Source organism: Choloepus didactylus, chromosome 1 (assembly GCF_015220235.1).
Source record: "Choloepus didactylus isolate mChoDid1 chromosome 1, mChoDid1.pri, whole genome shotgun sequence".
Lineage (NCBI taxonomy): Eukaryota > Metazoa > Chordata > Mammalia > Pilosa > Megalonychidae > Choloepus > Choloepus didactylus.
Window position 1 is genome coordinate 123,502,718 of NC_051307.1, and position 27,446 is coordinate 123,530,163.

Here is a 27,446-nt window from a genome sequence, read left to right on the forward strand (position 1 = left end):
GGACCAAATCCAGCCAATTGCATTCTCTCGTTGTGGAAGGCACGCCCCTTGATGAGTCATCAGTCAGCTGCAGGCAGTTGACTGATGATCCAACAAACCGGCTGATCACCCGGACCAAATCCAGCCAATTGCATTCTCTCACTGTGGAAGCACGCCCCTTGATGAGTCATCAGTCAGCTGCAGTCAATTGACTGATGATCCGACAAACCAGCCCGTTGGTTTATTAACCAGCCTCAAATATCCTCACAGCAATCGTCAGGCCAGTGCCTGCTTGACCAGACAGCTAGGCCACCTAGCCAAGTTGACACATGAACCCAACCATCACAGTCCACCCCTTGTCAACTTGGCAGTTGTACACATTACCTAAAACTATACCTTCAAAATGAACGTTACAGCTTATGCCATATGACAAGGGGATAAGACGGAGAAGAAAGCAAAAATATTTTCTTTACAGACAAATACAAACATACAAAACAAGGAGGAAATATTCATGTCGTCATAGTCCTCGTTTCTGTAACTGGTCACGTGGCTGTAGTTCATATTTATCACGACCTTCTTCCACTACCCATTCCATGTTCCCTTTACCCTCAGCAAGCACTTCAGCTGGCTGTGGTTCTTTGCCTGATGGGGTGACCCAAACCTTCATTCCTGAAGTTTCTTGGCCATTGGTAGTCCTGCCTGGATTGGGTTGTTGCAGTTTTCCATTGACTTGAATCATGGGGCATGGTAGTACGAAGAGACACCCTAGGGGATCTCCTGTATTCCAGGAAAACTCTTCTTTACTTCCATTTTGTAGTTGCAGTGGTATTTCCCCTTGATAGTCAGGATCAATCACCCCAGCCAGTACAGTAATCCCCTTACTTGCCTGTTGATTCAGAGGCATAAGAAGCCCAAAGTGGCCAGGTGGCAGTCTTAACTTCCAGTTCAATGGGATTATTGTTGTGTTTCCTGGTGGAAGCACTCCTCCTTTTGGAACCAAGACTTGTAGACCAGCAGAGCTTGTACTTGCAGGGACAGGAAGCAGAAATTTCCCTAGTGGATCACTAGGAGTGATAGTGAGTGATGCTACTCCTGTTTCCACCCCTTGATTCCTGGACCCATGAATCCTGGCTATGGGAGAAACAGCACCATAGAGTGGACGCTGATTCAGAGCATACGCAGCCTCCTGGAGAACACTGCCCCAACCCTGCAAGGTATTGCCACCTAGTTGGCGCCGTAATTGAATCTTCAATAGGCCATTCCACTGTTCTATCAACCCAGCTGCTTCTGGATGATGGGGAACGTGGTAAGACCACAGAATTCCATGAGCATGTGCCCATCCCCTCACTTCATTTGCTGTGAAGTGGGTTCTTTGGTCCGAAGCAATGCTGTGTGGAATACCATGACGGTGGATGAGGCATTCTGTAAGTCCACGTATTGTAGTTTTGGCAGAAGCATGTCGTGCAGGGAAGGCAAACCCATATCCGGAGTATGTGTCTATTCCAGTAAGAACAAATCGCTGCCCTTTCCATGATGGAAGTGGTCCGATGTAATCAGCCTGCCACCAGGTAGCAGGCTGATCACCCCGAGGAATGGTGCCATATCGGGGACTGAGTGTGGGTCTCTGCTGCTGGCAAATTGGACACTCAGCAGTGGCTGTGGCCAGGTCAGCCTTGGTGAGTGGAAGTCCATGTTGCTGAGCCCATGCATAACCTCCATCCCTACCACCATGACCACTTTGTTCATGAGCCTATTGGGCAATGACAGGAGTTGCTGGGGAAAGAGGCTGATTGGTATCCACCAAACGGGTCATTTTATCCACTTGGTTATTAAAACCACCTTCTGCTGAAGTCACCCTCTGGTGAGCATTCACATGGGACACAAATATCTTCATGTTGTTTGCCCACTCAGAAAGGTCTATCCATATACCCAGACTTCTTTGTCACCAATCTTCCAATCATGTTCCTTCCAAGTCCCTGACCATCCAGCCAAACCATTAGCAACAGCCCAGGAATCAGTATACAGACGCACCTCTGGCCAGTTCTCCTTCCAAGCAAAGTGAACAACCAGGTGCACTGCTCGAAGTTCTGCCCACTGGGAGGATTTCCCCTCACCACTGTCCTTCAGGGATATCCCAGAAAGGGCTGCAGTGCTACAGCTGTCCACTTTCGGGTGGTGCCTGCATATCATGCAGAACCATCTGTAAACCAGGCCTGAGTCTTCTCTTCCTCAGTCAGCTGACTGTAAGGAACTCCCCAAGATGCCATAGCTGTGGGCTGGGAAAGAGAAGGTAAGGTGGAAGGAGTGGGGGCCATGGGCATTTGGGCCACTTCCTCATGTAACTTACTTGTACCTTCAGGACCTGCTCGAGCTCTATCTCGTATATACCATTTCCATTTTATGATGGAGTGCTGCTGTGCACGCCCAACTTTATGGCTTGGTGGGTCAGATAACACCCAGCTCATGATAGGTAACTCAGGTCTCATGGTAACTTGGTGGCCCATGGTTAAGCGTTCTGTCTCTACTAAGGCCCAGTAGCAGGCAAACAGTTGTTCTCAAATGGAGAGTAGTTATCTGCAGAGGATGGTAAAGCTTTACTCCAAAATCCTAAGGGCCTGCGTTGTGATTCTCCTATAGGAGCCTGCCAAAGTCTCCAAACAGCATCTCTATTTGCCACTGACACTTCCAGCACCATTGGATCAGCTGGATCATATGGTCCAAGCGGCAGAGCAGCTTGCACAGCAGCCTGGACCTGTTGCAGAGCCTCATCTTGCTCAGGTCCCCACTCAAAACTAGAAGCTTTTCTAGTCACTCGGTAAATGGGCCGGAGTAGCACACCTAAATGAGGAATATGTTGTCTCCAAAACTCAAAGAGGCCAACTAAGCATTGTGCCTCTTTTTTGGTTGTAGGAGGGGCCAGATGCAGCAGCTTATCCGTCACCTTAGAAGGAATATCTCGACAGGCCCCACACCACTGAACACCTAGAAATTTTACTGAGGTGGAAGTCCCCTGTATTTTTGTTGGATTTATCGCCCGTGCTCTGCCACGCAAATACCTTACTAACAAATCTAGAGTAGTTGCTAATTCTTGCTCACTAGGTCCAATCAACATGGTATCATCAATATAATGGACCAGTGTGATGTCTTGTGGGAGGGAGAAATGATCAAGATCCCTGCGGACAATATTATGACATAGGGCTGGAGAGTTGATATAACCCTGAGGTAGCACAGTGAATGTAAACTGCTGGCCTTGCCAGCTGAATGCAAACTGTTTCTGGTGGTTCTTGCTGACAGCAGTTGAGAAAAAAGCATTTGCCAGATCAATAGCTGCATACCAGGTTCCAGGGGATGTGTTGATTTGCTCAAGCAATGATACCACATCTGGGACAGCAGCTGCAATTGGAGTCACCACCTGGTTAAGCTTACGGTAATCCACAGTCATCCTCCAAGACCCATCTGTTTTCTGCACAGGCCAAATAGGAGAGTTGAATGGGGATGTGGTGGGAATCACCACCCCTGCATCCTTCAGGTCCTTAAGAGTGGCATTAATCTCTGCAATCCCTCCAGGAATCCGGTATTGCTTCTGGTTCACTACTTTGCTAGGCAGGGGCAGCTCTAGTGGCTTCCACTTGGCCTTTCCCACCATAATAGCCCTCACTCCAGGAGTCAGGGAACCAATGTGAGGATTCTGCCAGTTGCTGAGTATGTCTATTCCAATTATGCATTCTGGCACTGGGGAAATAACCACAGAATGGGTCCGGGGACCCACTGGACCCACTGTGAGACGGACCTGGGCTAAAACTCCATCAATCATCTGACCTCCATAAGCTCCAACTCTGACTGGTGGACCAGAGTGACGTTTTGGGTCTCCGGGAATTAATGTCACTTCTGACCCAGTGTCTAATAATCCACGAAATATCTGATCATTTCCTTTTCCCCAGTGCACAGTCACCCTGGTAAAAGGCCGTAGGTCCCCCTGGGGAAGGCTGGGAGGAAGATTAACAGTATAAATTTTTGGCAGTGTGACAGGGTCCTTCTCCAAGGGTACCCGGCCTTCCCTTCATTCAAGGGGCTCTGGATCTGTAAACTGTCTCAAGTCTAGGAATTGATTAAGGGGCCATGACTCTCTGTTTTTGTAATTCAAGGGAGACTTTTGTTCACGTGGCCTGCAATTCTTCTGCTTATATAGTTCAAACAAGAATTAAGTCGATTGCCCATCTATTTTACTACTTGGTAGTCCATGATCCACTAGCCAACGCCATAAGTCTCTGCGAGTCATATTATTTTGATTGCTGCTTTGAGCCTGTTTTCCATTATGGTAGCCCATGCCCACCTTGTCTGTGGCGATTAACTGCAGCCACTTGGCTTCTGCTGACTCAGGACCCGATTATCCCCATTGTGTTTAAGGATTCCAGTTCAGTGACAGCAGTTCCTGCAGTAATATCTGACCTACAGAGAAGGGCGACTACAGAGCTCTTCAGGGATGATGGAGCTAGTTTCACAAATTTATTCCTTACAGTCCTGGTAAAAGGTGTGTCCTCTGGACATTCCAGGGCTGTGTGAGCAGGTCTTCAATGATAAATCCACTCTAACATTCCAATCTCTCTAAGCCTTTGAATCCCCTCCTCCACATTATACCAGGGCAGTTCTGGCATTTCAGCCTCTGGTAATGCCGGCCACCTTTTTTTTTTTTTTCCTTCTTTTTTTTTTTTAATCTTCATTTTATTGAGATATATTCACATACCATGCAGTCATACAGAACAAATCGTACATTCGATTGTTCACAGTACCATTACGTAGTTGTACATTCATCACCTAAATCAATCCCTGACACCTTCATTAGCACACACACAAAAATAACAAGAATAATAATTAAAGTGAAAAAGACCAATTGAAGTAAAAAAGAACACTGGGTACCTTTGTCTGTTTGTTTGTTTGTTTCCTTCCCCTATTTTTCTACTCATCCATCCATAAACTAGACAAAGGGGAGTGTGGTCCTTATGGCCTTCCCAATCCCATTGTCACCCCTCATAAGCTACATTTTTATACAATTGTCTTCGAGATTCATGGGTTCTGGGTTGTAGTTTGATAGTTTCAGGTATCCACCACCAGCTACCCCAGTTCTTTAGAACCTAAAAAGGGTTGTCTAAATTGTGCGTAAGAGTGCCCACCAGAGTGACCTCTCGGCTCCTTTTGAAATCTCTCTGCTACTGAAGCTTATTTCATTTCCTTTCACATCCCCCTTTTGGTCAAGAAGATGTTCTCCGTCCCACGATGCCAGGTCTACATTCCTCCCCGGGAGTCATATTCCACGTTGCCAGGGAGATTCACTCCCCTGGGTGTCTGATCCCACGTAGGGGGGCAGGGCAGTGATTTCACCTTTCAAGTTAGCTTAGCTAGAGAGAGAGGGCCGGCCACCTTTTGATCCATGTTTCAGCCAGCCACCCAAACAAACTGTTAACACCCTTTCTTACCCCTCGAGCTACAACATTGAATGCAGGATCTCTGCTTAGTGGGCCCATATCAGTAAATTCAGCCTGATCCAACCTTATATTCCTTCCACCATTATCCCACACTCTCAATATCCATTCCCACACATATTCCCCTGGTTTCTGTCTGTATAAGTTGGAAAACTCATACAGTTCTTTTGGAGTATAGCGTACTTCCTCATGGGTCACACTTTGTACCTCACCCTTTGGGGCTTGTTGGGACTTGAGCCTAATTATAGGTCTTGAAGCAAAAACTGGTGGTGGGGGTGGGTCATGAAAAGAGTTAGAATTATCTCTCAAGCCATTCACCTCAGGACTCTCTGTTTCATTTTCATCTCTTAAAACAGGATTAATCTCTCCAGACAAAAAGAGTGAGGGCTGCTTCCTCAGGGGAGGTGATTACAAGATTAGCAGGCATTGAAGGGTTAATCTCCTTAGGTGGGGGTTGGGTGGCAGGCTCCTTAGGGCAGACTGGAGGCAGAGAAGCTGTTTCCCCAGGACAGCCCTCTACAGGTAAATCTAACAATGACCCAGCAGAATCCAGGGTTCCAGTGTCCTCACTGTCATTATTATCAATCCATATGTCCCCATCCCAAGTTTCCGGATCCCATTCTTTTCCAATCAATGCCTTTACTTTAACAGCAGACACCCTGAGAGGTTGAGATTTTAGTTTACGCTGTAAAGGTGCTACTCGCACAATAAGAGACTGCGTCTGATTTTCAGAAACCTCCAGTCTGCGGGCACAGGAAATAAGATTTTCTTTCAGGGCACAGATGGAACCCTTTACATCTGTCATACAGCGTTCAAGTTTTGAATTTGAAGCCTTTAGCTCATCCCTTTCTCTTACAACTGTATCCAAAGTATCTAAGAGCAGCCAGCCAACATCATTATACCTCTTAATACTGCAAAACTCCGTGAAAGTGTCGAAAACACTGTCACCCAGAGCCTCGCTTCGTACTAGAGCACAATTAGGAGAATCAAATGGTGCTATTTCACGTATTTCCTTTGCCAACTCCTGCCATGGACTGTTAGTACCCTCTTGGTTATTGGAAATAGAGTCATTCGTGCCTCTGAATCTAATCAGAGTAGAAAACAAATTGTAAAAGCCCGTTTTAAGATTCCGTTTCTCAAGAACCACTTCCGGTACCAAGTTGTATTAGTTAGGGTTCTCCTTGTAAACAGAATCAATGAGAGATGTCTCTGATTATCAAATTGTAAAAGTGACTCACGCAACTGCGGGAGCGCACGAGTCCAAATTCTGCAGAGCCGTCAACAAGCTGTCAACTCCAAGGAAGACGTCTGACGAACTCCCCGTGAAACGAACTGACAACTTTGATGAACTCCTCAGGAAACGAACCGGCAACTTCGACGAGCTCCCCAGGAAATGCTTCACTGAGCAGCCGAAGAAGAAGTGAAGGTTCTCTAACCGTCCGGCTTATAAGCCTCCAACTGATCACCCGGACCAAATCCAGCCAATTGCATTCTCTCACTGTGGAAGCACGCCCCTTGATGAGTCATCAGTCAGCTGCAGTCAATTGACTGATGATCCGACAAACCAGCCCGTTGGTTTATTAACCAGCCTCAAATATCCCCACAGCAATCATCAGGCCAGTGCCTGCTTGACCAGACAGCTAGGGCACCTAGCCAAGTTGACACATGAACCCAACCATCACAAATATTTTGAGTCATATGGTAAGTCTGTACTTAACTTTCTGAGGAACCGTCAAACTGTTTTCCACTATGTTTGTCCCATCTTACATTACCACCAGTGATGTATGAGGATTCCTGTTTCTCCATGTCCTCGCCAAATCTTATTTTCTGTTTTTTTTTTTTTTTTAAACCAGTAGCCATTCTAGTGGATTTGAAATGGTATCATATTATGGTTTGATGTGCTTTTCTGTAGTGGCTAATTATGTTGAGCATCTTTTCGTATGCTTATTGGCCATTTGTATATCTTCTTTGAAAAAATGTCTATTCATGTCCTTTACCACTTTTTTTATTGGGTTGTTTATCTTTTTGTTGTTGAGCCACTATTGATTTATCTGATAGAAAATTATTTACTTATAACCAATTATATTCAGTGTTCTATTGGTAATGTTCTCATCCTCTTATCTATTTTAGGAGGTACTTTTTAAGTTTCGAAACCTATTGTTTTCAAGGATTTTTAAAAATGTACTTGTTGAGATTAGAGAGCTGTTTCTAAAACTTAATCCTGATCTAAAATAAAGCTGTAGACGGAGTATTTGAATGGACATGAACAGATTTTTTGCATTTTTGTGAACTATTCCAATAATAGAGAAAAAGTAAAAAAGAGTTATTTCCTCTTCAGCTTCTTTTCCCCTTCAGTCCCTCTTTCTCCTCAGTTTAATGTATATCCCTCCAGATCTTTTTCTGTGTGTTATTTACAAATATGTCATAAAGAAACAATGTCTACAGGCATTTAACTCATTGTTTTGTACATTGTAAACACAGGTGGGTATTCTACATTTTGTTTTTTCACTGAACAGTGTGTCTTGAGATCTTCCCATGTCAGCACACACAGATCAGTCTCACTTACTGAAGCTGCTGTACAGTGTATATAGTGTATAGAAATGAATATAATCATTCCTCCTTGGTGGACATTTCACGTTACTTTTGCATTTTTAATTATTTCACCATTGCAGCTTTACTTTCTAGGGAGCCAGAATCTGAAAGCACTGTGAGTTGTTTTGTTTGTTTCTACCAGTTTATTGTGAGCAAGAAATAATCGTTTTCTATAATAAACATGATAGGCATTTTATTTGATTCCTTTATTAAAAATATACAGTCTCTTAAATAGGAAAACCTTCATGGGTAGATATTATTACCTGAAATTTCTGTAAAGCATTTTAAACTTCTAGATATTTTAATTACTCACATTCAAATTCCACTGAATAATGAAGCAAGAAAATGTATAAGCTGCTTTAAAGTGAGGCCTTTAATCACATTTAACTCAGGCCTTCTGAAAAAAGGAAAATAGCATTTTCCCCTTGATTCTAAAGCTGATGTGTGTCTAGAAAAGAAAAAAAATGTGGAAAACAAAAGTATAAATCATGTCAAAGTTCACCGCTAGTAGGCATTATTCACCTTTAACATTTTCATGACTATCCGTACAGAGGTGTGTGTGTGTATGTGTGTGTATGTGTATATCTGTAGCAAATATAATCATATGCAGTTTTATGAGTACGCACCATTGCGTGTGTACACAATGCAGTCATCTTTCTCTCTAAACATGTTGTTTATACATGTGATTGTATATGTGTGTATATATACCTGCATACACACACACATATGTATATACACACACTAAGGCATTTGTATGTAACTGTATGAATGTAATTATACTGTATATGTTCTGCAGCCCTTTTTCATTCAAAAATGGGTCATAAAAATCTTCTCATGCCATTGAATACAGATATATATCATCTTTTTAAAATCCATGTAGTATTTCTCTGCGTAGTTACACTTGGATATACCTGATCACCCAAATGGCAGAGGCAGCTCTCAAACGAGCTTTGGCTATGATGAGGACTCTGGCTCTGAGATCTCATGGGAACGCCTTTTGGGGTACCAGAAGATGGTTGGGGAGTTTGGGAGTTCAGTGGATTTTACTGTCAGACTTGGTTTTCTCTAGTGACTGTTGGAATTAGTGTCAGTGGGGACAGAATTTCCAGTTATAGAGCTCAAGGAATGAATTTCATTGTGGAGTGTGGAGCTTGAGGTATGAGATGACAGGGTTAGCTTTAAGGCTTTAAGTAAAAGGGAATTAAGGGTGGTGGGATGAAATTGGTAGAGAAAATATTGAAAACTTTAAGGGCATCTGGTTTAGGTCAACACAGCAAAGCAGAAAATAAAGGAAAACCTTATTAGTTATGGAAAGGAAGAGAAGTTTTTTTTTTTAGTCAGCTCAGCTGGGGAGATGGATTTCTTACAGAAATGGCTACAGATTTATTGGCTGTGTGAGTTGGACATTTATTGGTAGATACTGCCTGAAATGTTACTTGTTAGATGGAATATAAAAGTAAACATGATACTTATTCCTTCATCTCAATTTAGACAAAGTGAAATATACAGGTGGTCAGGAAGTTACTATTTAGTTTTCTTACTTCCTTTTTTAAATTCTTCTTTTTCAATGCAACTTGTATAAAAATACACAGGACACAATTTCTGTTTGTACATTGTGTTCTACTTTCTTAAAGAGCACTAGGCATTTTAGCTATCAGTGAATTATTTTTTTGAAAAGACCTTTATTAAGTTTTTATTTAAAGTGTGTGGATTATCCTTACTAGAGGCTCTTTTCTTCTTTCTTTCTTTCTTTCCCTTTCTTTCTTTTTCTTTCTTTCTTTCTTTCTTTCTTTCTTTCTTTCTTTCTTTCTTTCTTTCTTTCTCTCTCTCTCTCTCTCTCTCTCTCTCTCTCTCTCTCTCTCTCTCTCTCTCTTTCTTTTTCTAAGGCTCACTGACTGAATAAAAGACATTTTTGCTAATAATAATGCTAAAACATTTTTACTTCAAAGGGACCCAAATTAAAGAAGGTATCAGGGTATTATAGGAAAGTGCTCTGAATGCCAAGATACAGGAGTCAGAAAACCTGGGTCCAGTTCTACCCTGAGGGGTTTAATCTTTGGAGCAAGGCTTTATTCAAAATGTCCGTATGTATAGAATAATACTTTGGGGGGCTTAGTAATTTATTATACAGTATCTCCAAAATAGAGTTGAACTAATATTATCACACCATCTCTGCATTTTTACTCTGATTTGTTGCCAGAACTGTTTATCTTTTTCTCTCTCTTTCAGACACACACACTCACACGCATACACACACTCACTCACCCATTCTGTTTGTTTTGGGCATAAATATTATGTTAAAACTATGAAGTATGCCTTGGAGTAATGTGGCATTCATTAACGTAAACTTTTATTGAATGAAGGTACTTCATTAGATATTGGATATATGAAGAATAAATGCATGGTCCTTATCCTAAACAAACTCAAGCATTTAGAAGGACAAGATAGACAGAAGTATGTGCTAGAAGTATATGTAAGATAAAGTTTTGCACAAAAGAAGGGGATATGGTCAGTTTTACTTTAGGATATAGGATGCCTGAAAAAACTTATTAGGGCAGATGATTTTTTTTTAATGCAATTTTATTGAGGTATACTCGCTAACCATATAATCCATCCAAAGTATACAGTCAGTGGCTCATAGTATCATCGTATAGTTGTACATTGATCACCACAGTCAGTTTTCAAACATTTTCATTACTCCAAAATAAAAAAAATTTTTTTAGAGAAAAAAGAAGACCCAAACCATCCCATACCCCTTCTTGCCCCCCCCCATTGTTTATGTATTTTTGTCATTATTTTATTATTCATCTAGGGCAGATAATTTTTTAGGAGGAGTTGTTCACTGCTTAGGAGGGGATGGGGTGAGAATGCGGGTGGGGGGGGTGGGGAAGACTACCCAGTCCAGACAGGAGCTTCGTTATCAGTGCCATAGAGACCTGAGACATTGTGATGTTGCAAATAGCTTCATATGGCTAATTTGAAGAGTGTGTGTAGAGGAGTGAGTAGAGATTATACTAGAAAGATAGTCAGGGGAGGCTGAACTTAATCCTTTGTGGGGAATTGTAGAAGATTTTTAAATGGGTAATTAATAAAATCAGGGAATGGTTACCTGGCAAGTAGGAGTAGATAAGATTTTAGGCAGGGAGATCAGTTTGCAGCTGTTAAAGAAATCTAGCCATAAGTAACATGGGCCCAGACTCTCAAATTAAGCAAATGAAAAATCAAAATGGAAATGAGGAGAATAAGGATGTAGAAAAAATAAGGACATGATTTTGTGTGTGATAAAGGAGAAGGAAGAACGAAGGATGATTCCCAAATAATCAGCATTGGGGAAGTTTAGAAGATGCCAGTGCCATTTGTGAGATGGGGAATAGGAGGAGCTGATATAGAAGGAATAATGAGTTTGGCATTTGAACATATTAAGTTGGTATGAGACATCCAGAAAGACAGAGCATGAACATTTTGGGGGTAGTCCAGAAAGAGCAGCTAGTAAAGGAGGCTGAAAAGAATCCACTGAATTTTTCAGTTAGAGGTCATTGGTGACTGTTGCTAATGGGATTTCAGTGATGTGGCAGAAGAAAAAGCAAGATTGCAGAACAATTCTGTATTATATTAGTTGTGTTTATGTATTTATTGATACAGTATTTTATTAAGATGAAATATTTAAAGGATACAAATAAATTTAGAGAATTATATAACCAACTTTCACATGTCTACTTTTTAAATTAAAAACCTTTTTTTAATTTTTAAAAAAATTTAAAATAATTATAGACTCAGGAAGTTGTAAAAATAGTACAGAGAGGTCTTAACGTAGCTTTCACTAAACTTCCTTCAGTCACTGTTCAGTTTTGACAATTGCCCTGGACTAGTTCTAATGTTATGTCTTGGGACAGAGTATGGAACTATGCAGGGAGTGTAAATTTGGATTCTCTTTTCCCATATGCCTCAAGCCTGGGGTTTTGATTTCTCACAGGAGTCCCTCCCTGACCCCCCAAGTGAGGGTAATGCAGCTACAAGCTTCCTTGCTGCGCCTCAGGGCTTATGGGTAGAGATTTTCTAATTCCCTTTTCACGTATTGAACAGCTCTTTTAATGATCTTGGCTCAATATAGGGGTTTCACTTCCAGCTCAGAGTCAGGTCGTCTCTCTATTTGTGGGCCCAGTATCCTCCTAGACTGCCTTGGTGTCAGCTGGAGAGATACAGAAGGGTATACATAGTCTCCCTTTTATCTGTCCCTCACCCACTTTGATTTCCCTTCCCAGACAGCCAGTTATCAGTTCCTTATGTGTCCTTCTACAGACAGTCTATGCATCAGTTTATTCTGACAGTTTTCAACTTTAAAGTAGTATTTATAATTAATTTCATAACCAGTATTCAGGAGTCTTCCGTCTGATAAGTAGCAATTGTATTTTCTTCTGCTCTAAGAGCTTTTTTTTAATTGCCTTTTTTTAGCAGTTTTAGTCACACACCATATAATCTATCCTAAGTGTACAATCAGTGATATAATCATATAGTTATTCATTCACCACCACAATCTCTATGAGAATATTCCTGTTTCTTCTGAAAGAAAAAAAAATCCTATACCCTTCCCTTATGTCCCTTTGTTATCGACATTTAGCCTTAGTAAAGTGCCTTTGTTAACAATTAATGAAAGAATATTACAGTGTTGCTGTTAACTGTGGACCTTAATTTGCATTAATTGCATTTTCCTGTATACTGTCCCATTATTCACACTTTGTAATAGTGACATACATTTGTTCTAGTTCATGTAAAATCTTATATCTGTACAATTAACCACCATCATCGTCCACTCTAGGTTTTGCTTAGTTATACAGTCCCAGTTTTTATCCTCTAGCTTTCCTTCTGGTGGCATACATGATCCTAATCTTCTTTCAGCCATACTCATATTGCTCTGAGAGCTTTGAGTTAGAATGTGACAGTAATTATATGTTACATGTATGTTTTTATATATGTGAATGGATTATCTGTGTTTTAATTTTGATCAGTTCAGAAACCTCTCAAAATATGTGACAGAATGCAACAAAATAGTGTATAACAGCTGATTAGAATGTTTTAAACTATTATATGGGTTATTAAAATACTGGAACATTAGTACTAATTTTTAGAAAGTAACAGAAATGACATTTCAAGATACTAGAAATGTTACTTAAACACATTGTGGCTAGCCTTAAAAATTGTCCTGATTACTTACAGGTACATGCTGTTGTTTGCATATGTGCAAATAATTGCCCAAAGAAGTGATGGGGTCTCCCAAAGATGATGGCCTCTCTTGGGTTCCTTAATCACAGTTTAAAACCATTGATAGCCTAACTGCAACTTGGTGAAGTTCAGTGACATGGAAGCAAGAAATGGGGGCCTATGATGTAATATTTTTTCTTCCTTAGATCAACCTCTCCACTTCTCCTACACCTGCACAGTTAATAAGCCGTTCCCAGGCTTCCAGTTCTACCAGTGGCAGTATTACCCAACAGACTATGTTACTAGGGAGTACCTCTCCTACCCTAACGGCAAGTCAAGCTCAAATGTATCTCCGAGCCCAAATGGTAAGATATGAGCTACCAAATTTTGTCAATGTTTAAGGACTTGAGAAAGATCAAAAATGTTTCTTGATTTGATGCAATAAGAAGTATTTTTAATATTTAAGAATTATTTACCAAAAATTTTTTTGTGCTCAGCTCTTGTACATGGATGTCATGAAAAATTCCACCTTTAATTGGTAGACCATCTTGGTGTATCAGATGGTAATCAGCAATGTTAGAAAGCTAGCAGAAATTCTGGGAAAGAGGAGTGATTTTTTTTTTAATATCAAATTTCATTGATTGTAAAACTTTTTTCACTTAATATATCTGAATCGGGATGCATTTTATAATTGATGGCATCTTGCAGTTATAATTGGTATGCATAGTGGTACACAATCATTGTATATTTTTGACATCTTTGATTTATTGAAATATGATAGAGATATTAAAAACTTGGTCATTAATTAGGAATTAGAAATTACATCCTGGGATCTTCTGACATTGGGGTTCCTGAAAAGTTACCAGATGATTTTTAGCTTTGTTTATTCCCATATCTAATTCTACAAGTTTATTTGTGTTCCTGTGCTAACTTTAATCTTTTATTTAATATAGGACCATTAATTTGGTTTTTCTATATTTGAATGCTTATTGATTTCCAAATTTAACTGTTCAGCTTCTTAAGGAATGGTGGAAACTAGTTGACATTTATTTTATTTGATGTCTTTATAAGAAGCTAAACAAAACTTTGGCCTTAATATATTTTTATTTATGTTCTATTTTTGTCCAGTTAACTAAATATATATCTAGATCCTTAGCTCTCCACATAAAATTGCATAGAAAGTTTCCAGTCATTTTTCTAACAAGAAACAATGACCTGATCCATCTTTGATTCACAGATTAGTCAGTAGACATTCCCACTTTTCTAGCCTTTTTTTGTTGTTGTTGTTCCCATGAGAATTACTTCTTTAATAATATGCTTTTAAATTAGGTCGAACCATTTGAAATGGCTGCTATTTGACTTTTTTTTTTAACGTCTAAAACTGGCAGTTTCATATGTTTCAAACTAAGTAGAATATTTTCTCTGTAAACCTACTGTTTTCATGCTGTTTGTACTGGAGAGGACCTTTTTTGTGAAATTTACACTCTGTTGTTAAATTCACTTAAATTTAGAATACTAAAGAACTGAAGTTAAAAAGATCCCTTAATTGGTAATTTAAATAGTAGTGAAGTTTTTGAGACACCAAATAACTCTTTTTAAAAATTAAAAAAAATTTTTTATTCGATTTTATTGAGATATATTCACATACCATACAGTCATCCAAAGTGTACAATCAGTTGTTCACAATACCATCATATAGTGGTGCATTCATCACCACAATCAATTTTTGATCATTTTCATTACTCCAAAAAAATTAAAAATAAGAATAAAAATAAAAAGGAACACCGAAAACATCCCATCCCCCATCCCTTCCTATTATGCGTTTATTTTTTGTCTCCATTTTTCTACTCATCTGTGCTTACACTGGATAAAGGGAGTGTGAGCCACACGGTTTTACAATCACACAGTCACTTTATGTAAGCTGTATACTTATACAATTGTCTTCAAGAATCAAGGCTACTGGGTTGTAGTTCAACAGTTTCAGGTGTTTCCTTCTAGCTTTTCTAATACACTAAAGACTAAAAAGGGTTATCTATATAATGCATAAAAGTAACCTTCAGAATGACCTCCCAATTCCATTTGAAATCTCTCAGCCACTGAAACTTTATATTGTTTCTTTTCTCTTTCCCTTTTTGGTCAAAGAAGGCTTTCTCAGTCCCACAATGTTGGGTCCAGGCTCATCTCCAAGAGTCATGTCCCACATTGCCAGGGAGATTTACACCCCTGGGATCATGTCCTGTGTAGTGGGGAAGGCAGCGAGTCCACCTGCCCAGGTGGCTTAGAGAGACCACATCTGAGCAACAAAAGAGGTTCTCTGGGGATGACTGTTAGGCACAATTATAAGTAGGCTTAGCTTCTCCTTTGCAGCCACAAGCTTCATAAAGGCAATCCCCAGGATTGAGGGCTTGGCCTACTAAATTGGTAGTCCCCAGTGCTTGTGAGAATATAAGGAATTCCCTTGGTGGGGAAGTTTAATATTTCCACATTTTTTCCCCAGTCCCTGAAGGACTTTGCAAATACTTTTTTATTCTCTGCTGAAATTATTCTGGGACTTGAATAACTGTTTTTTAAATTAATTTTTATTTTATTTTTTGCTTACAATGGGCTCCCACCCATGGGAATGGATTAAGTTAAGAAGATGTTTTTCTGGGGTACATACAGCTCCAAACCACCACACTCCATCCTTTGGATCCCAAAAAGACATGTTCTTTCTCTACCCAAAATGCATTCATTCCATCACAACATCCAAAAAGTTTATTTTTTTTATTTTGGATGAGTGACTATTGATACTGTTTTGAAATGGAGTATTTACAGATTCTCTGAAACAACTGTGTGATAACTTACTAAGCTGAATAACATAATGTCCGAGTAGATTGTTTTGCCTAAAAAATTAATGGCATTCTGTTTCAGTATTGAAAAAATCATTTGAAAAGAGATGGTAATAATGAGTAAATAGAAAGTCTTTCTTTTTTTTTTTTTTTGCAGGCTGTTTTGTTGAGTTTTGACATGTTGTAGCATTTACATTTAGAATGACTATTTCTTTACAAATAGTTTTAAAATCAAGAGCAATCTAGGTTTGTCCTATGGATCTTATGTAGCTGAGTGAAGTTTTGTAGTGTAGTATGTGGCATAGTTATCCTTTGTGGTAAGTGGATTGAAACGACTTGGAATTTCTTTTCATGTTTCTCATTGAAATTTAATTTGTGTTTAAGAATAGTGACTGTAATTTCTATTTTTAACTTCCATTTTAGGAATCCTGCCATATAGTTTTGAGCTCGGAAAAGTTTACGTGTATTTATTAGCTTATTTGGGGCAAAATTTAGTCTTTGGATTTTATGTTGCCAAAATGTATAGTGCTGATTTATTTTTCTACTCATTAGAAACATGAGCTGTTTCAAAGCTGAGTTTTTTTTTGTTCTTTTTTTGTTTTTTTTGTTTTGTTTTTGAGTTCTCTATTATCAGAATCTTCTCTTGGTCATGTAAAATCTTTTGCTTAGGAGACAATCCTAAACTGCATTGTCTTTCTGTCACAAATTTCAGTTTTTCTTGCCTGCTATACATTGTGTGTGGGACATGTTCTTTTGTCTTAGGGTATTATTTTGGTTTTCTGTCTGTACAGCTGATTTTCACTCCCGCTACCACTGTGGCTGCTGTACCGTCTGACATTCCTGTTGTCTCGTCGTCACCGTCATCTTCCTGTCAGTCTGCAGCTACTCAGGTGAGCTTGTCTTCATAATGTGGTACTTGAGGTCTGAATCTTTAGGTTAAGGATAAAAATTTATCTGTGTTTAAATTACTGATGGTTTCAGGGCTCTTTGTCATGCATTTCAGACAGAAATTTAATAAAATTTAGTGAGAACTTCAAAAAAGTATTTTTTGTTCTGTAGAAACTGTAATACCCTTAAGCACATATAACTAGGTTATTTGACATTAGTGGAAGTTAATGAAAATTTTTGCTAATGAGATTGTATGTTTAGTTTTAATATAAAGCAAATTTATTTCTCTTATTATGTGAGATGTATTCTTTTGTGTAGGTTCCTTTGCAAACAGTTATGTAATAAGTAAAGATAGATTTAAGTTTCAAAATGTATTAAATTGGGTTAATTTTAAATTTTTAAAAATTGAGTAGAATACTTTGCTTGGCACCTTCACAAAAATAAAAGTAGAATGTAGATCTAAATGTAAAAGGCAAAACTATAAAACTTCTAGAAGAAAACATAGGAGAATATCTTCATGACTTTAGGCAAGGCAAAGGTTTCTTAGGACACAAAAAGCACTAAACATAAAAGAAAATAATGATAAAATTGGGCTTTATAAAAATTTAAAACTATTCTATAAAAGGCATTGTTTCAAAAATGAAGAGGCAAGCCATAGACTGAGGAAAAGTGTTCACCAGACATATATCTGACTAAGGATTTCTCTCTAGAATGTATAAAGAACACTCCCAGCTCAGTAATAAAATCATAAGCAATTCAAATAAAATAGGCAAAGATTTAGACACTTCATAGAATAAGATATACAAAAGGCCAGTAAGCACATGAAAAAATGTTCAACATCATTAGTCATTACAGAAATACAAATCAAACCACAATGAGTATCATTACATACTCACTAGAATGGCTGAAATGAAAAAGGCTGATAATACCAAATGTTGATGAGAATGTGTAGCAACCAGAGCTCTCTTACATTGCTGGTAAAATGTGAAATTGTATAACCACTTTGGAATACAGTTTAGCAGTTCCTTATGAAGTTAAACATACACTTAACATATGACCCAGCACTTCCAAGAGATGTGGAAACATATATTCACATAAAAATATTTACATGAATGTTCACAGCATCACTGTTCAGAATAGCTCCAAACTGGAAATAACAAAATATCCTTTAACTGTTGAATGGGAAAACAAATTGTGGTATATTCATACAGTGGACTATTACTCAGAAATAAAAAAGAAAAACAAAAAAACATGGTTGCATCTCGGAAACAATAAGCTAGTGAAAGAAACCAGACATAAGATAGTGCATACTCTGTGCTTCCATTTATGTGACATTTTGGAACAGGCAAAACTAATCGGTAATTAAAGAAATCAGATTAATGGTTACCTGGGGCAAGAGGTGGGAAAGATTGACTTGACTGGGAAGGGGCATGAAGAAACTTTTGGGGGATGAAAATGTTCTGTTTATTGACTGGGGTTGGGGTTACATAGTGTATATGTATGTCAGAACTCACTGAACTGGTTCATTCATTTTCTTGTATGTAAGTTATACCTCAGTAAAATTGATAATTAAACTGAGTAAATTTTAAATTAAAGTAATTGAATAGAATATTACTTGGTATATTATTTTGGTGTGTTTTCCATTGTAAATATTTTAGACTGCATGTGGCAGAAATTAGTGTATCTTAGGATCATCCTGCTACTTGATTTTATTGCTGCTTTATTTATTATGTTTTATTGTGGTGACATATATATAACATAAAACTTGTCATTTTAACCATTTTTAAGTGTACAATTCAGTGACTTTAATTATGTTTACAAAGTTGTGCTACCGTCATCACCAAAACATTTCATCATCCCAAACAGACACTTTATACCCATTAAGCAATAATTTACCATTCCCCTTTCTTCTCAGTCCCTGGTAATCTCTAATCTACTTTCTGTGTCTGTGAATTTGCTTATTATAGATAACTCATATAAGTGAGATCATACAGTATTTGTCCTTTGGTGTCTGGCTTATTTCACTTAGCATAATGTTGTCAAGGTTTACCCATTATCAGAACTTCATTGCTTTTAATGACTGAATAATAATCCATTGTATGTATATACCACATCTCATTTGTTCACTCATCTGTTGATAGACACTTGGGTTGTTTCCACCTTTTAGCTATTGTGAATAATGTTGGCTCCTTGTTTTTAATTTAAAATCTCAACTTCTCATAAAAAATAAGAAATGAGATAGTAATAATATTCATTGGTACTGTTCGAAGAACCTCTGCATATATTATTTTATTTAATAATAAAGGGTGATATACATGTATTAGTATATAAAGATGGTGGCCAGTTAAACTCAGGTTTCTGCTAACTTGCTTTGTGATCCTCCACAGTTTCTTAACTTTGTTGGACTTTAGTTTCCATTTTTATAAAATGAGATCTTTGATGATTTCTAAAAATTTTTTTTTGGCTCTAAACATTTATAATCTCTCTTGTGGAATGAATTTCTTGCAGTAATGATCTCTCTGTTCTCTTTTGTTTTGGTTTTATAAAACCAAGTGGAGTTAGACTATCATCAGCTTTCCAGAGTATTTAAAATTTTATTTTTTTCATTTATATTTTGCCTTGTTCCAGCTAAGATTTTAAATGAGATATGAGATGAATACAATAAAACAAGATAAAATAAATAACAAGAATGTAAGAAAAAAAGCACAAATTTTGGTGTAGGAAAGTGGCATGGAGCTAGGAATGTAGTTGCGTGATGTCCTACATGGACTTAGGTTCAACTCCAACTTCAGCCATTTATTAATTTTCACTTTAGACAGTTTCCCAAATACCTCTTAGATTCATTCATACTTGTAGGGTAAGTTGAAGAATGAGTAATGTCTACGTTTAGAACATTACAGGCAATGAGTAGTAGTTTTCTTTGCAAAAGGGAGAACAGGAAGGCATTATCTCATAGTGCTTAAGAGCAAGGCTTTGGGATAAAGCGAACTTGGGTTCACATTCTTAACTTCAGCTACACAGTTGCCTGCTCTAGCATTGGTCAGCTGAATGATTTTGGATAAGGTCGTAATATAGCAGCATAGTATGTAAAAGTATGGACTCTGGAGCCAGGCTTTCTGGGTCTACCAGTACTTGCTCTACCAATTACATATTATATATCCTTAATCTCTTGCCTCAATTTCAACATTTATAAAATAGGTATAATTGTAATGCCAACTTCATAGGATTGTTGTGAGTAGTAAATGTTGAATAAATAATTAGCACCCACTAAATGCTAGCTATTATTATTACCTTTGTTAAGTGTCAGTCTCTTCATTGTGAACTGTAAATATTAGATCAGAGTTGGTTTAAGGAATAAATGAGACAGTAATCATAAACTGCATAGTATAGTTACTGGCACATAATAGGATCTCACTTGCTACTAATTACTATTTTTGTTATAGGTCACAACTTTGCTTATTAGTTTTCAAGTAGTTAATAGTGAAGAAAGAAACACAACCCCTTAAAGGATTTATTGTTTCCAAGGTAAAACAAACCAGTTGCTTAGGAAAACACATCTATTTCTAACATGCTCTCTAGAACACAGTTTGTCTTGTGGGTTCTCATGGTGAAAATGTCTTACAGTGTCTTTAACAACATCTTTAGTATGAACATAGTCAAAGTAATTTTTAAAAGTGGCTCTTTTGGATCCATTTTGATGTGATCCAGGTATGTGGCTATGTGATCATCTGACTTAAGGATGGACTTTTAAGGAACTAGAGGAATGGATCAAACTTCGGGAATTTCTCTGCAAATGTTGTCTTCTTTGCCATGCTTTTGAAGTGGCAGTAAATGAAACTTGTATTGGTAGGTGATGCTCATACCTTCTACATTCTACTGGTAACTTTCTTCAACTTAAGGACTGTTAGGTTTGAAAGATTTATGCTTCATTTTGCTGATTTTTTAATGCATTTTAAAATTGTGAACTTTAACATATATACATAAAAGTGATAACTTTCAAAGTACGATTTAACAGATAGCAAATTTCAAAGAGTGTCATGGGTCATAGTTCCACAACTTCAGCTATTTCCATTATTAGAAAATATAGCATGCATACAGAAAGGTGTTAACATTTAATGTACAGCTCAACAAGCAGTTATATAGGTAATATCAAAAATTATTATGGTTACAGTTCCACAGTTTCAGCTCTTTCCTTATTATGCAATGTAAGGTATATACAGAAAGACGAAGAATTTCAAAGCAAAATTCAATGAGTAGCCATAGAGAAAATTTCAAAGGGTGTCATTGTTTACAGTTCCACCATGTAATTTACCTCCTTCCAGCTATTCCAACACTCCAGCATATCTATCTCTATATATACACACATATTTTATATTTATATTTATATAAAGTTTCAGTATTCATAGATCTTTGTTAAATCTTATCTTGTTTGTTGCTACCTCTTCCTCTCAATCTCTTTCCCCATCTTCAGGGGTGTCGAGGCAGTGAGCACCCTGACTTGTCATATTGAAAGGGGGTGTTGACAATATGGGGAAGGGGGCTGCATCTGATTGTTGTTCTTAAAGAGGCTGTTGCCTCTGGGTTTTAGGACTTGTCTGGCATAGGAACACTCTGGTGGATTTAAGTTTCTGAGAGATAAAACTTAGTGAGTGAATCCTTTATAGAATTTCAGGTAGGGACCTAGGTATTTGGGGACTACTTTTGGTAAGGGCATGGCATACTGTGGCCATTTCGGATGTCTAGCTAGAGCTTGCATAAGAGAAACCTCCAGGATAGCCTCTTGACTCTACTTGGGATCTCAGCCACTGTGACCTCAGCTTGTTACCTTTCTTTTTTCCCCCTTTTGGTCAAGAAGGCATTTCCAATAGCTCACTGCCAGGGCCAGACTCATTCCTGGGAGTCATGCCCCTTGTAGGGGGGAGGTTAAAGAATTTATTTACTGAATTGGGTTTAGAGAGAGAAAGGCCACATCTGAGCAACAAAATAGGTTCCCTGGAGGTGCCTCCTAGGCATGATTATAGGATAGCTCAGCTTTCCGTTTACAACCTAAGTTTCACAAGAGCAAGCCTCAAGTCGAGGATTTGATTTATTAAGTAGTGGGTTCCTGATTTCACTTAATATGTATTCTATCCCAAGATAAGTGGACTAGTTTCTTACATTATCTTCACTTAGTTGTACAATCATCATCACTCTCAACTTTAAACAATTATCATAACATAATATATCCCAGAGCTCTTAACAGTTGCTAATTATTCGTCCCTAGTATTCAAACAGGGTTGGTAAGATATTCCTATTAAATATAGTCTTTAATATGTAATGGATAGTTTTTCCATATGCCACTCTGTTTTAACCCTGCCCACCAGTGTCATACCTTATATCATGCTAACACTTATTTAGGTTTGTGGTGCTACTCTGTGGGTTACATGACTTTAAACAACCATTTACGAACATATTTGCCTTCAGTGCATTACTGGTACTTATAATCCCATTAACGAACCATAGTCACACTTGACCATTCCCATACCATTAAGATCACCCTCATCATAATATCTGTACATACTAGATTATTGTTCCCCCTTCACTAGCTTCTGTCTATCTCTAGGTCCCCTGTATTCTACATTATGAGACACTTATTTTACAGTTTTCATGGAGTTCACATTAGGGGTAATATACAATATCTCTACTTTTGTGTCTGGCTTATTTCACTCAGCATTATGTCTTCAGTACTCATTCATGTTGTCCTGTGTTTTCATAGCCTCATTCCTTGTGGTATTCCATCATCTGTTGAAGGACATTTGGATTGTTTTCATCTCTTGGCAATTGTGAACAATGCCACTATGAACATCAGTGTGCAAATATCTGTTCATGTCACTGCTTTCAGAGCTTCTGGGTATATATACCAAGAAGTGAAATTGCTGGATCATAGTGCAACTTGATATCTAGTTTTCTGAGGAACCGCCAAACTCTCTTCCTTAGTGGCTGCACCATTATACATTCCCACCAGCAATGAATAGGAGTTCCAGTTTCTCCACATCCTCTCCAGCTTTGTAGTTTCCTGTTTGTTTAGTGGCAGCCATTCTTATTGGTGTGCGATGATATTTCATTGTGGTCTTGATTTGCATCTCCCTAATAGCTAGTGAAGATGAACATTTTTTCGTGTGTTTTTTTAGCCATTTGTATTTCTTCTTCAGAGAAATGTCTTTTAATCTCTTCTGCCCATTTTATACTTGGGCTATTTGTACTATTGTTATTGAGTTATAGGATTTCTTTATAAATGCGTGACATCAGTCTCTTACCAGACACATGGTTTCCAAATATTTTCTCCCATGGCTTTGGCTGCCTCCTCACCTTTTTGACAAATTCCTTTGAGGTACAGAAGCTTTTGATTTTGAGGAGTTCTCATTTATCTATTTCTTCTTTCGTTGCTTGTGCTTTGGGTGTAAGGTCTAAGAAGCAACCTCCTAATACTAGGTCTCGAAGATGTTTCCCTACATTATCTTCTGGGGGGTTTATGGTACTGTCTCTTATATTGAGGTCTTTGATCCACTTGAGTTAGTTTTTGTATAGGGTGTAAGATGGGGTCCTCTTTCATTTTTTTGGTTATGGATATCTGGTTCTCCCAGCCCCATTTGTTCTAGAGACTGTTCTGTCCCAATTCATTATATTTGGGGGCCTTATCAAAAATCATATAATTCTCGGGGGCCTTATCAAAAATCATATAGTTCTCGGGGTCTATTTCTGAATTCTCAGTTTGATTCTGTTGATCGATATGTGTATCTTTTTGCCAATGTCATGCTGTTTTGACTACTGTAGCTTTACAGTAGGCTTCAAAGTTAGGAAATGTAAGCCCTCCCACTTTGTGTTCCTTTTTTAGAATGTTTTTAGCAAATTGAGGCCCCTTTCCCTTCCAAATAAGTTGATAACTAGCCTTTCCAAGTCTGAAAAGTAGGGTGTTGGAATTTTCATTGGAATTGTATTGAATCTGTAGATCAGTTTGAGTAGGATTGACATCTTAATGATGTTTAGCCTTCCTATCCATGAACATGGAATACCTTTCCATCTCTTTAGGTCCCCTTCTATTTCTTTTAGTAAAGTTATGTAATTTGCTGTGTAGAAGTCTTTTACATCCTTGGTTAAGTTTATTCCTAGGTACTTGATTTTGTTACTATTGTGAATGAAATCTTTTCCTTGAGTGTCTCTTCAGTTACGTCATTCCTAGTGTGTAGGAACATTACTGACTTACGTGCGTTAATCTTGTATCCTGCCACTTTGCTGAATTTGTTTATTATAATGCTCAAGTAGCTGTGTCAGTGATTTCTCAGGGTTTTCCAAATATAAGATCATATCATCTGTAAATATTGACAGTTTTACTTCTTCCTTTCTAATTTGGATGCCTTTTGTTTCTTTGTCTTGCTGGGTTGCTCTGGCTAAAACTTCTGGCATAATATTGAATAATAGTGGTGACAGTGGACATCCTTGTCTCATTCCTGATCTTAAGGGAAGGCTTTCAGTCTCTCACCATTGAGTACAATGCTGGCAGTGGGGTTTTCATATATGCCTTTACTGTATTGAGGAAGTTTCCTCCAATTCCTACCTTTTGATGTGTTTTTATCAAAAAAGGATGCTGAATTTTGTCGAATGCTTTTTCAGCATCTGTTGAGATCATCATTTGATTTTTCCCTTTTGATTTGTTAATGTGTTGTGTTACATTGATTGATTTTGTTATGTTGGACTACCCTTGCATGCCAGGGGTGAACCCTACTTGGTCATGGTGCATGATTTTTTTAATGTGTCTTTGGATTCTATTTGCAGGTATTTTTTTGGGAAGTTTTGCATCTATATTCATGAGGGAGGCTGGCTGTAGTTTTCCTTTCTTTTAGCATCTTTATCTGGTTTGAGTATTGGAGTGATGTTGGCTTCATAAAAGAGTTAGGAGGTTTCCCATTTTCTTCAATTTTTCTTGAAAGAGTTTGAGTAGGAATGGTGTCAGTTCTTTTTGGAAAGTTGGTAAAACTCCCCTGTGAAGCCTTCTGGCCCTGGCGTGCTGTTTTGTATATTTATGTCCCCCAGAAAAAGCCATATTCTTTAATGCATTTTTGGGGGGCAGACGTATTAGTGTGGATTGGGTTGGAACTTATTGGTTCAGTGTTCATGGAGATATGACCCACCCACCTGTAGGTGATAACTCTGATTGGATAATTTCCATAGAGGTGTGGCCCTGCCCATTCAGTGTGGGCTTTGTTTAATTTACTGGAGCACTATAGAAGCTCAGATGGAAGGAGCTCATAGCTAGCTGGACCTGAGACAGACATTGTGAAGCTGGCCGTTGGAAGCTGATGCAGACATTTTGGAGAATGCCATTTTGAAACACCACCTGGGAGCAAGCAAACGCCAGCCATGTGCCTTCCTGGCTAACAGAGGTTTTGCGGATGCCAATGGCCTTTCTCCAGTGAAGGTACCCTTTGTTGATGGACATTTTATAGCCTTAAGACTGTAACTGTGTAACCAAATAAACCCCTGTTTATCCATTTCTGGTGTTTTGCATTCTGGCAGCATTAGCAAACTAGAACACCTGGGCTTTTTGTAGGAAGCTTCTTGATGACTGATTGGATCTCTTTACTTCTGATTGGTTTGTTGAGGTTTTCTGTTTCTTCTTTGTTCAATTTAGGTTGTTCATGTGTTTCCAGGACATTATCCAATTCCTCTAAATTGTCTAGTTTTTTTTGCATATAGTTGTTCATAGTATCCTGTTATGATTTTTTAAAATTTCTTCAGGATCCGCAGTATTGTTCCCTCTCTTATTTATTATTTTGTTTATTTGGTACTTCTTTCTTTTTGGCTTTGTCAGTCTAGCTAAGGGTTTGTCAATCTTGAGGATCTTCTCAAAGTACCAACTTTTGGTTTTATTTATTCTATTGTTTTTCTGTTCTCCGTATCATTTATTTCTGCTTTAATTCTTATTTCTTTTCTTTTACTTGCTTTAGGATTAGTTTGCTGAAAAACTTCTAGCTTCTTCAGTTTTTCCATTAGTTCTTTGAGTTTAGCTCTTTCTTCCTTTTTAATGTATGCTTTTAGAGCTATACATTTTCCCCCCAACACTACCTTCACTGCATCCCATAAGTTTTGATATGTTGTGTTCTTGTTTTCATTTGTCTCTAGATATTTAGTGATTTCTTTTGCAATTTCTTCTTTGACCCATTGATTGTTCAGGAGTGTGTTGTTTAACATCCAGATATCTGTGAATGTTCTAGATCTTTGATGGTTATTGACTTCTAGTTGCATTCCATTGTGGTTAGAGAATGTGCTTTGAATAATTTCAGTCTTTTTAAATTTATTGAGGCTTGTTTTCTGCCCCAGCAGATGATCTATCCTGAAGAAAGTTCCAGGAGCACTAGAGAAGAATGTATATCCTGGTACTTTGGGATGTAATGCTCTATATAAGTCTGTTAAGTCTAATTTGTTTATCACATTGTTTAGGTCCTCAGTTTCCTTATTGGTCCTGTGTCTGGTTGGTCTGTCCTTAGGAAAGAGTGGTGTATTGAAGTCTCCTACGATTGTTGTGGAAGCATCTATCGCTCCCTTAAGTTTTGCCAATGTTTGTCTCAGTGTACTTTGGAGCACCTTGATTGGGTGCATAAATATTTATGATTGCTGTTTCTTCTGGTGAATTGTCCCTTCTATTAGTATACAGTGTCTGTCTTTGTCTATTATGACATCCTTGAACTTAAAGTCTATTTTATCTGAAATTAGTATTGCTACCCCTGCATTCTTTTGGCTGTAGCTTACATGGAATATTTTTTTTCCATCCTTTCCCTTTCAATCTCTTTGTGTCACTGGGTCTAAGATGAGTCTCTTGTAAGCTGCATATTGATAATTCATATTTTTTAATCCACTCTGCCAGTCTATATCTTTTAATTGGGGAGTTTAATCCATTCACATTCAGTGTTATTACTGTGAAGGCAGTTCTTGACTCAGCCATGTTATCCTTTGGTTTTTAGTTGTCAGATCTATTTTTTCCTTCTCTATTTCCTTTAAGTTACCCTTACTCATACTCTTCAGTTCTGTGTCCTTCTGTGGACCTTCCTCTCCTGTATTTTTTTCTCAGATGGTAGGCTCCTTTAGTATTTCTTGTAGGTAGGTCTCTTACTAACAAATTCTCTCAGCATTTGTTTGTCTGTGAAAATATTAAGCTCTTCCTCAGTTTTGAAGGAGAGCCTTGCTGGATAAAGAATTCTTGGCTTGCAGTTTTTCTTTTTCAGAGTTTTGAATATGTCATATCACTGCCATGTTGCCTCCGTGGTGGCCGCTGAGTAGTCAGTACTTAGTCTTTTGTTGTTTTCCTAGTATGTAGTGAATCTCTTCTCCATGGCTGCTCTGAGAACTTGTTCCTTCTCTTCAGCATTTGACAACCTGATCAGAATATGTCTTGGAGTGGGTTTATTTGGATTTATTCTGTTTGGAGTTTGTTGGGCATCTTTTA

At 38.1% G+C, this 27,446-nt stretch overlaps 1 protein-coding gene across 9 annotated transcripts in view; it reads left to right on the top strand.

Annotated features, from left to right (window-relative positions):
- The window catches only part of PHC3 (polyhomeotic homolog 3), an 87,541-nt gene that overhangs the window by 16,925 nt on the left and 43,170 nt on the right, over positions 1-27,446 (top strand). For 8 of the 9 annotated variants that reach the window (XR_005217520.1, XR_005217521.1, XM_037840933.1 and 5 more), the window contains exons 5-6: positions 13,457-13,615; positions 16,870-16,968. The exons of the other annotated variant lie outside the window; for it this stretch is intronic. Coding sequence is in view for 6 of the 8 variants with exons in the window: in XM_037840933.1 (XP_037696861.1) it covers positions 13,457-13,615; positions 16,870-16,968 (258 nt within the window). In the remaining 2 variants the exon portion in view is untranslated. The remainder of the gene's footprint in view (positions 1-13,456; positions 13,616-16,869; positions 16,969-27,446) is intronic. 9 annotated transcript variants of the gene reach the window in all.